Source organism: Argiope bruennichi, chromosome 1, assembly GCF_947563725.1.
Source record: "Argiope bruennichi chromosome 1, qqArgBrue1.1, whole genome shotgun sequence".
In the NCBI taxonomy this organism is placed as follows: domain Eukaryota; kingdom Metazoa; phylum Arthropoda; class Arachnida; order Araneae; family Araneidae; genus Argiope; species Argiope bruennichi.
In genome coordinates, this window is record NC_079151.1 from 107,089,060 (window position 1) to 107,101,141 (window position 12,082).

General features: G+C 28.9%; 1 protein-coding gene across 1 annotated transcript in view; it reads left to right on the top strand.

Moving 5' to 3' along the window:
- LOC129971125 (uncharacterized) overlaps positions 1 to 10,432 on the top strand; it is a 31,481-nt gene extending 21,049 nt beyond the window's left edge. Inside the window, exon 2 of the mRNA XM_056084623.1 lies at positions 8,047 to 10,432. Within this exon, the coding sequence (XP_055940598.1) occupies positions 8,047 to 10,035 (1,989 nt within the window). The 3' untranslated portion in view covers positions 10,036 to 10,432. The remainder of the gene's footprint in view (positions 1 to 8,046) is intronic.
- Positions 10,433 to 12,082: the final 1,650 nt, after the last annotated feature.

Genomic DNA, 12,082 nt, shown 5'->3' on the forward strand with positions numbered 1-12,082 from the left:
GATTAGCAGGAATCGTTTAAAGATATAGAAAATTATCTTCCCGCTGCTAATTTATTTCCGTTTAATTTTGTCTTTTAATTTCATAGTTGTGATGTTTCCTTCTATATAAATTCGAAACATATATATAAAAAATAAGTTTCCAAGCCACCTCCAAATTAAAAATATATATATATATATCTATTTAATAATGACAGTCTTTTTTTTTTTTCATTTTCTCTAATTTTAACAATTTAAGCTTTTTGCAATCATATTTTTTTTAATTTAAAGCGCGAAGCGAGCTTATAAATAAACACAATAACAAATTTGTATAATAATTTTCTTCAATATGAGCAACAAGATGCAGATAATCTTACAGAATAACTGAGAAAGCATATATTGAAGTAAATGACAAAGCGCATGTAAAAAAATTATGATTTTTTTTTTTTTTTTTGTGCGTGTGTCACTTTATTTATAAAATGGGGAAAATGAAACATATATTTAAGGTCTATTGAAGGATTATGTTCAAAATTTGATTCTGAACTACAATTTTGGTTTAAGTATCACATTCCAAATTTCACCCTCCTAGATCAATGCATTTTTTTTTAGTTATCTTATATAAGAAACACACTCATGCAGACATATATGTCTATAAAAGTAAATGCTATAGAATAATAGAGTTTAAAAGCAGAGAGATTCATCAAATACTCGATACGAAATTTTTGTGACTTCGGCAAAACTTTCTTTTTGTATTCTTAGAAAGCAAATAAAAGAAATATAACGCAATAAACCATTTTTAAACAATTCAGCTGAAACGATATCATTTCAGTAACACTGCAAGCATATTATAAAGCCATTATTGAAAATTACCAAGTTTGCATGGTTGTCAAACAAGTGAAGACTATTGACCAGCTTTGCATTTTACTAGATCTCTTAAGGATTATCAATGCATTTGAAACAACCCGCAGGGAATTTTTGTTATTGTTTCTTACTCTCGGTTTCGTTTTCCTTGAGCGTTTCTGATGTATAATCTATAGATACGTTACTATGTCTACAATGTGTTTTCATTTTCCTTTTTTAATGCTTGGTTGGCTTTACAAGAAATCGGCTTACAGCTTTGTCCCAGTGGATTATATATAACTTCTACGAATTCCCAGTTTTGTTTGTTAAAAATAAAATAGGAAAAAAAAGCAATTTTTTTTTAACTTTAATGTTCTTTCATTCTTTTCCTTAGCAGTGTTCGAGGCTAATTCATAGAAATGAATATCGAATCATCGAATTGATTCTCAGATATAATTTCCTATTAGCCTTTAGTTAAAAGCTATGGATTATAAAATAACTTTAAACTTTTGCTCACAATAAATGTTATATAAGAGAATATTATGAATAATTGGCATGAAAAGATAAGATCTGAAAGCGATAAACTTTCATTTGAAAGAACTGCAGTATCGGAATTACATTACCAAGTGACCTTCGAATGGTGGATAAAAAAAATTCAAAACGGATTCGTACTTCTAATCTGAAACATCGCAGCATGATAATACTCTTGGCGTAATTGCTCTATCTTTATTTTATTTTTTAAATTTTAATTTAATTATAATAGCAATAAAATGCTTATAATAAGCATTAAATCTTGTCACAACATGTGTTACGTAATGCTCAATAAATACTTTATGATACCATCATTCTATAAACTAAATCGTTGTTTTGAGCTAGATTAAAATAAATCCAAAAAATCACAATATAATCCTGTGATTTCAATCTTTTACTAACAACACTTTGTTTGTTTGTTTGAATGAGGGGGATTTAGAGATTTTTAGCTACAAAGGCTGTCATCCCAGCGTTCAACAAAACTAACGACACTTTTTATTTTGCATTAGAAACACAACATTTTAGAATTCAAACAATGTTGCCATTTCAAAGAATAAACTATGAATAATAAAAATAAATAATAATTATAATTGATGATGACAACTTCAATACTTAACATGTATGAATGTAGACACAGTATCTAAACAAATGAAATTGAATGAAATGAAAAACAAATGAATAAAATGAAAAACAATTGCTGCGAAATATATTCACAAATATTTTTAAAAATTTATTGATTCCAGAAATTTAAGGAAATAAAATTGATATCACTATATAAAAATAATTTCTGCGTAGTTATATTTTTCAAATAATAATAATGCTAATTGAGAAGAAATGTGAAAATTCAATAAATTTTTTAAATTAAAGTTTTGAAAAGCTTTTTCTTGATGAGCACCTACTACCCAAAAAATAACTATGTAGCTAATTCGGTACCTCTAGATCCAATGATTTGACCTTTAGAAAGTATTGAGTGAATTTTTCATCACCCATTTCTAATCACACAATTTCCAGATAAAAAACAACATCCTTTTTAAAAAAAGCACTATGAGTTGTGACATATGTAATCTTTATTTTGAAATTTTCAGTGAAAACACATAATTTTTTTTTCATTTAAAAGAAAAGAATAATAAGCATGTAGATTTAGACAGTATTTAGTAATACTGTATAACATGACATAACATTCATGGGTACTTTGCCGCATTTGTACTAATGTTCTACTTTGCCGTATATGAAATATACAAAGAGAAAGTATTCTAATCGTCAAAAAATTCGAATACGAAATTTTAATGCATCTCCACTCTTCAGATTTCAATGGGTCGAAAAACATGATTTTGAAATTATAATTGCTTATCAAAGGACTTCTGCTCAAAAAAATTCTCTTGTTCCAGCACAAGTGAACCGGTGAATAACAAAACGTAAAGAGCCAGGTAGATGAAATGTAGTTCACAATTTTAGTAATTAAAAAGTAGATCCTTATCAAATTTTGAACCAAATCTGTTAAAGGGAGTACCGACTGTCGAGCGATATATCCGGATATATATAAATACAATGACTTAAATATGCGAAATTTGGTATGATATTTTCTAACTACAATTATAATTCTGTATTAAATTTTAGTTACAACTGGTCAGACAAAAGCGTGCAAAGTTATGCGTTCAGTGTTCATGTTCTTGTGTATTAATCGCATCCCAGCGGTTAATCGACAGAAATTACATGCTAATAGGCTCTTTCGTAACTGTTGTTCACCAATTGTATGCAGTTAATAATGCGCAGATACATTTATCTCATAACTTTAAACGAGTAATTCTTATATATATATATATGAAATGATATCTTAATTCTAATTTCAATTTAATTAATTTCCAAGATTTTATCTTAATTTGATCCATAGTAATTTCATTCTAAAAATATTCTCTTATTTCGTGATCCAATTCCACTTTCGGTTTAATTAATTCCTCTGTAAAACTAATGCACCATCAGTACTACGTATCAAATGAAAGTGATACTTTCGTTGACCTTATTAGAAGTCAAAACATGTATTCCATCGGCGCGTAGCCGGAAATCCTATGTTATATAAGACTAGTGATCGTTTATTTCGCGCTCTTCTTTACTTCTGTTTTTGTGCCGCGCTGCGTCTGCTTCTAAATAAATTACTTTCCCGAAATGGATATTAAAGAGAGAATAAAATGAAAGTAAAAATACAACTTATATATATATATTTGGTTAAGTTTATCTATAAAGGTATTTTTTTACTAAAAAACGCGATTTTACATTAAAAAAACCCATTCTATTATAATTAACAAATAGATCCCTTTTTCTTATTTTCTCTCATGCTGACAATATCATATAGCTACACCTCGTAAATTTTTACGGTACTTGCCTTGTTACTGGATGCCTTTGCACTGGTGCCTCAAAATTTTCGCGACGGTGCTATATGACATTATCCGAATACGAATACGTTCGGCTCACATCCAATAGAACAATTATTGTGTTAACCAATTCGAATAATATGTTAAACTAAGTGCATTCGTAATTTTTTAAAAATTTAAATGACAAGTTCATATTTAGATAAGATTGAAAAATATTCATATGTAATTCAATGTGCGATTCGTATCTAAATATTTTCTTCAAAAAAAAACAAAAAAAAACACGATTTTACAAGGAAAAAAAAACTGCCTAGTGAAGCCAACACCTCCTAAAGTACTTCAATAGGTGATGGTGAAGCTCGGTTTCCTGGTGTTCTCTTATAAAATTTTAAAAGGCTCCCTATGCATATTTGATTTTCTTCACTAATAGAATAAATTTAAACGCAAAACGTTGCATGTTGGACTATGAAAATAGAAGGGGGAATTTCTTATTAGCTTCTCTTATTATTACAAATACTTCAGCATTTGCTTATTATTTGCAAATACTTCGTCGAATTTGAAGATAAAACAAGTAAAACTTTCAAATACATGCAATATTTTCATAATCCGAGCATTTGATTTTTGCTATTATTGCTAGCTTAATTTGGTGACCAACTAATCTGAAATATTCTACAAATGCGATTAATAAATCGAAAAGAGGTTTAAGGTAACTTTTACAAATAGATTTTGGATGACAAGTCAGATACAGTTTATATATTTTTGCTTTCAGCAAAAATGTTAAAGAAATGTTATAAAACAACGTATCATTTACCAATTTTAATTTTTTTAAGACAATTTAATTTATACGAATTCTGTGTAAACTTTTATTAATTAGTTAAGTCCCTTTTTATAATACAAAATTTCAACAGATGTTTTGGAAATTTTGGAAAGAAATATTTTGCACTCAATGATGCGATTCTTTAAGGAACTCACATATGTAATCACCATTCCAGAAATTTTTTTTTACAACCTCTTGGAAATTTAAATTTTTGTATATATTTGATATGCATAGGTGCAAAATAAAGTCACTAACAGAAACGTTATCTTTTGCTTGTGTATAGAGTGAAACTCTTAGTTATAATGAGTCTAACTGAAGTCTAGATTTTTAGATTATATATTATCTTTTTGTCGAAAGCAATATTTACATAGGCTTTCAAAAGTACTTTTGGAAAAAGCGATTCTTTTGTTAAAAAAATTTATAAAAAAAGACTAGTAAAAGAAACAGAAGAGGAAGTGATTTAACATTGAAGGTGATGACTGAATTTTATGAAGATGGTTGATTTCTTCTTTGTTTTTTTTAGAGAAGTAAAAAAACTAATTGAATAAGAGTATAATGCATACAAATTCTTTTTGCTCTTTATGTTTTTGATATTTTATTTGCTGAGAAATAATGTGTCAAACTTTCTTCTTGTTTGCAAGTATTACAATAACCATCTTTTTGTTTGCAAGTATTGCAATAATCAAGTACCTTATTGTTTCCAAGTATTGCAATAATCAAGTACCTTATTGTTTCCAAGTATTGCAATTATCAAGTATCTTCTTGTTTCCAAGTATTGCAATAATCAAGTATCTTCTTGTTTCCAAGTATTACAATTTCTTCTTGTTTGCAAGTATTAATCATTTAACTCATTCTCCAAAGGAAAATGATTATGAAAAAACTTGGCTTAGAATGGATTGGTTTTGGCTCGGAAAACAGGCCAGAATGAAGCAACTTTTTCTATTGCAGAGTATAAAATGTTGTTGGATTTTGAACTATTTATAAACATACAATCTTCATAATATTTGAACTTCGTCCATATTGTTTCTATTTCGGTCTGTTTGTGTGTTTTTTTTTAAAGATAACAAATGAGATCATGTGGCATCTATTTAGTGCTATCCGAGCTAGGTTAGCAGCTCGTTTGTTTTTGGCAATTTCAGAATATTTTGGGAAGTCAATGAATTCGATGGAAATGACATTGTTAATAATTTTTGAAATTTCCTGATGATAAGATTAGAATGAATGTTTGAGAACTATAAGGACTTTCAAAGTTGATAAACTGTCATTTAATAAAGTGTAATGTTTTGATTGATTGACGAGCTTAGTAATCGCATGCAACCTTTCAAGGACTTCATAAATAAAATTGTTGTTTTATAGGCCCTGATAGTTACAATAGTATCAGTTTTGGTTAGTTTGTGAATGGAAAATGTTTATTATCTTTTGAAAAATACGGAATCTATGCCGTTTCAGTTACTCTGATTTTTCTTTTCTGATTAATGCCACGAAAATTTGAAACTAGAATTTTTCTCATATAAATTTTTCACATATAAATTTTTCTTGCATTTTAATTTCTAAAGCATTTCTTAATAATAACTATATTCCATCATTAATAATTTTTATTTTTTAAGGTTGCCAAAATACAGAAAATTATAAATAGAACATAAATAACAACAGAATATTATAATTTTTTGAGCTATATTTTTCAAAAAAAAAAAAAAAAATAATGTTTTCTGTTTGGAAATAGAAAATTTCTCAGAAAGGGTATTAAAAGTATTAGCTGATTACTGAATTAATGAAGCGTTAAATTGATAAATTGTTGAAAGGTAAAAATCTACCGTTAAAAGCATCAGAATTGTAAGGTTAACTGCGTCCAAAACAAAAATATTTCTCACACTTTCAGTTGTTCCATTTAAAACTCTCAAGATTTTGCAATACCAAGTTGAGACATCAAAAGCATTGCTTTTTTCTTGAACTTTTTCAACCGAAGCGTCTAGCATAAATAATGGACAGTATATTCACACTTCTGGAACAGGCGTGTGTGCTCACCCGTGAAATGTTCGAAATATGATGATCGTGAACTTGAGGCTACTCATCCAGGATGAGCAAATTCAAAAAAAATCTTAGAAGCTCTCAACAACCTACTTTTCCCTTCTTGTCATAAAACTCGAATTAATGAGGCAGATAAACTTTCTACTGTCTCATTTTCTCCCATGATCGGATTTTACTAAGATTCCATTTTTGAGAGAAAAAAATGAACAAGGAAATTGATTTGTTTATCATCCATTCTTTCTTTTGAAAGAGGAAGATACAACAGCTTATTATAAGGCGACGTAAATAATCCTATATGAACTGAATATAGAATGGAATCAATCATTTAGAAAAAGGTGAAAGTAAAAAGATGTCTGTTTTCTTTGATTTCTGCATACTCTATTTTCATTGGCTTCTGTATTATCTTCCATCAAAAGTTAAATAATATTTTAAATTTCTCTCATAAAATCATGCACTCAGAAAAAAAAAAGAATTTTTTTAAAAATCTAATTTGAATGAGATGAAAATGATTATTTGGCATTACAGATTTGGAAAATTAGTTTTTTTTTTATCAAACATATTTACAAATTTTGAAATAGATAAATGTTTAGCCATTACTTAAAAATTTGTCAACCGGGCATTACACTTCATAAAAATGTCAAATAACGAATTTTATCACTAAAATGTCCATTAATAATTGTGGATTCCATGATTTTTTTCTGCAATGTCCGATACAGTTTGAGTTCTTCATTAACTTAATCGTAATGAAACGAAAATAGTTTGAATATTACAAATGAATGATTAAAATTTTTAATTACTATCTGTACCTATAAGAAACAGAGGTGGTTTCTTGATAATCCTTAGTAAAATTCGATAAATTCCTACCAAGAGCAGCTAGGCTAAGAGGAAGCCACAGCAGTTCGATCAAAAAGATATCATTAACCAACTTGCCTAGTAAATAGCAAATATGAAATTTAATTTCATGAAATGTAAAATATTAGAATATTATTAACACTATGTGAAATACGAATGGTTCTATTACTATCTATTTCCTTACTTGTTTATCATAGTAGTCGTGAGAGTCTATTTAAATAATATTGTACATAAGCGCGAATGCCGTCCAGTCGTGAGTCATAATAAATAGATTAATAAAAGCATATACATTTTCACAAGATTATAAAATTAAAAATTGACTAAAATAAATCATTAACAAGTTGCTTGGATTGTGAAAATAAATTCACCAATATATAAACAGAGGAATTTCCTGCTGTGCTTTGCGTAAGGTAACAAAAATGTCTAAATCCCCTACTGATAAGAAAATAGTAACGATAAATAGTATGTGTTTTTAATTGAGGTTTATAAACTTAAAATATTCTGCTATCGTTGCGCAAAATAATGCTTTCCAATGAAATAAAAGTGAATGCTCAAATTAAGCAAATATTTTACACTTTAAAGTACTTCATTGTTGAGTTTTACTTTTAGATCTAATGAATTTTCTTTTTGTTTTAGATTCTTTCCATGATGGTAGCCCTCTTTGTTTTCTTCTCTTTGCTGACTTCATCTACAAGTTTCACGCCACCTAAAATAATTTACGGTGGTTGGACTCCTATATTACCTGGCCACCCTTTCTTCTTCGCAGGTAAAAGACACTATCAACAGTATCAAGTTCAGAGTAAACCTCATTACAGCCAAATTAGTTCTCAATACACGCATCATTCATATTCTCCAAATGTGCACAACACAGTAGATCAACATGTTCAATATGGAAATTATGGCCATCATGAGCCACATTCAGAAATATACCACAGCCAATCAGTTAATTATCATAACCATCCAAGAGAACCACGTATTAATTCAAATGGTCAAAAAAGCAAAAAGAATATCTTCGCTTATTATCCTCCTCAATCCTCTTACGATAATCCAAATCCAAACGAAAATTTAGATTATAAACCAGTGTATTTAGAAGTTCCGAGAAAACCATTTGAACTTTTTGAAAATCCGCATAAAGCAGTGCCGTACATTTTACCATCATTGAAAGAACTTTTTCCTAAAGGTTTGAAAATTTCTGACCAGGGAAAAGATCAAACATATCTTAAAATTGCTCCAATCGGAAAAGTTAATCCTCATTCCATCTACCCTATTGGACATATAAGTCTTGGTAACCTTCAATATATACCTAACTTGCACCCTAAAACAGAATATAAATCAGGCCATGCTTCAACAATACCAGTGCATTTGAGAAATCAGGAAAAAGCTATTTACCTACCTGAATCTCATCCACAAAGTTCTCGCCATCAAACTAAGTATAATTCTTTGAACATTAATCATAATTCAGAACCTCATGGTATCCCTGATATTATTAATAACTTTAGGGGTACTGATTTCCCATATCACAGAGGAATTCAAAATCAAGGAATCTCGGACAACTCCAAACCTAATGAATACGTTAATTACCAACCTTTGCACGATGTTTCATCTTCCAAAAGCGGTGGCGCAACATCGTATTATTTGGAAGATCCAAATTACAGAAACAAAGCATTAATAGTTGATTCTTCACTCCAGGGTCATGGTAAAACTTATCCAACAACTTCAGAAGTATATCATGATACCAAATATGTGCCATCAGAAGACATTCATTCTGACAAGCCAAAAGAACTAATTTTGCCTTCCACTGGAGAAGGAATTTCAAATAATGATATAAAATTATTAGGAACTAAAGTGGGATCTTACAATCCTTCAAAACACTATTATGTGTTAAATTCACAGAAGCCTGTTTTATCTCCAGGAAGCTATCATTTCGATCAATATCCAAAAATGTATCCAAAAGCAATATCTTACAAAGGAGCAAAGCATTCATTGGTTCCGAAGCTCCTTGAGACTTATATTCCTAGAAATTCTAAGGTTAAGACGCTTTATCAGAAGCCAAGCATATTAACTCACATTCGAGGAACTCCAGCAATAGTAGAAAGAGAGGTAGCAATAATTCATGTACCAGTTGATGAGTCTGAACATTCACCAGATGGTACTCAAAGTTATTCAGAAAATTCAGAAATCCTGTTCTCATCAGCAAGCACACCACGAACAGTTGAATTTAGAAACTTTTATCACGGCAATGACAGTAAACAGTTTCATCCCCAAAACGAGCATAACTCGCCTTTTGTTTTGAACAAAACTCTCACGAATCATATCCACAAACATCACGAAGATCCAGAAGTAGTGAGCAAAGAAGATGATGAATGCATATTTGTTGGAACGCGCGGTCTGATTCGAGATGATGACAGCAGTTCCAGTGAGAATGATGCTTCTGATTCGTCAAAAGAATCTGCGAAAAAACAGTTTTTCCACGCCTATTACGCGCCTTCGGATCATGTACCTCCTAAAGGATATGTAAAAATGACAGTTCATGAATTCAAAAAATTATTCAAGAATGCAGAAATACAATACATCAAGAGAGATCAAGGTGAACTATTTCGTTCGCTTCACAAATCTAGTAAATAAAATCATTTTCCGAATTTAAAACAACAGAAAAAAAGGATAGTTTAGTCATGCTTTTGCTGACAAATGTTTGCCATATCTATAAACAGTCAAAGCTTTTCTATCCATGTATTCAGATATCATTCTGGAGTAGATGTATTTTTGTTATTTGTGCAGCTTCAAGTATTATTTAGTATTATTCTGTTGTTGTGAGTGGCAATAATAGAGCTTCCAATGACGGTGCAAGAACAAATTTATGTACAAAGTCTAATAAGTTCACGAATACACATTTTTTTTTACTTAAAAAATTGTTACTCGTATCCATAAAATATTCCAATTCCATTCATGTTGAAATGTTTTTAGTGTAACTTTTGTTATCAGTATATATTATGCAGATGAAAATTCCATTAAATGGATCTACATTTTGTGTGTTTTAGAAGATTCATTTGTTATTTATTGTATTGTGAATAATGAAATGTATTTTTATAGTGTTCTTTTTCAATTGTCGAATACGAAAAGATCTTGTAAATAAATGAAAAATTATTTGTGTCCTTTCTTGTTTCTGCTTTTCAGTATATGTTGAAATAAAAAAAAATGTGCATTAAAAATGTGTCGTTTAAATTAGTAAGAGAATAAGTGAATAAAATAAGAAATTAGTTAGATGAATCATACACTTTAGAAAATTAAAGATTAGGTACAGTGGAAAGCACACAACGGATGTGAAGATGCTGGAATCAATATTTTTCCCCTTTCATCACCAGCAAAAATGAAATCGTTCTATAGTTTTTCATACTAATTTTAAATGGTCAGTTTTATTCAAAGAAATTGCATCATTCTGTAGCAATTCGAAATAATTTTCTTTTAAGTTGTGCTAGCATATTCCATAAGAGACAAAGTTTAACTTCCAGAGATATTCGCAAGTATTAGGATAAACGGTGCGGCAGATTTGCTTGAGAGTAGTATATATATTGTTTCCAGTAGATTTTTCAGACTTGTAAATGTTACTGTGCTTGAATGCTCAGCCAAATATATATTTTTTTCAGACTTGGAAATGTTACTGCTCTTGGATACTCAGCCAAATTTGTTAGATTAAAACAGCTATAGGAGACAAATTGGGAAAAACCGATTTGGGAAATTTAGAATTCATTATGTAAAATTATTCTTATTTTACCTTTATATTTTATTTAGATTGAAAGCTAATATTCATATGAGAAGTAAATTATTCCTAAAGTCCAGCATCTCTGTCAAGTTTGCATCGCTATTTCACAAAAATTTGTCTTACTTTAATTTTATTTTTAATTTTAACTCATGCAAAGCTACATTATCATTCTCCAATCGAAGCTGAAATTAAAAGAGCGAAATAACCTGAATATTTATTCGATAATATAATAAAATATATAAGTTTTTAAATTCAAGAAGAAACTCTTAAGTAATCTGCAACTCTAATTCCAACCGTCTTATAAAAATATTAGTTTTTTTAGTCTTCATATTAAAGCTCGCATTATCTTGGTTATTTTCAAATAGTGATGCTCATTTTAGAGCATAAAATCAAATTTTATAGATAAAATAAGCTCAAATACAAATGAAACTTAGTCATTCCAAAGAAAAAGATAATGAGTGTTGAGTAGCTAGAATTCAGACCTCTTAGATCTTAAAAGAAAGATGATCTTTTTTTTAAATATATCTCTAATTAAAATGAATCATTTACAATACTTCTTGCTTTATATAAAATGCTATATAACGAAAATCCAATCTGTGTATTTTTTCACATTGAAAGTTATATTTTTAAAATTTTAAATAAAATTTTAAGTAAATCTTAAAAGTGTTGGCCAGAAACACATAAATATTTTACACAATTACAAAAACATTTCTGTAGAAAATTTCAGCCAGTTCGTTCAGTAGTTTCGAAGATATGCAGCAAAATTCCAAACGCTTAAATGATTTTAATTTTTATTGTTTAAATGATTCCATAAATTAAGTAAATTTTTGGATATTACTTTAGACTACTAATTAAGTATATATATATAATATTTTTAATACAAGAAAAAAAGTAGCACAATCATTTCAACAA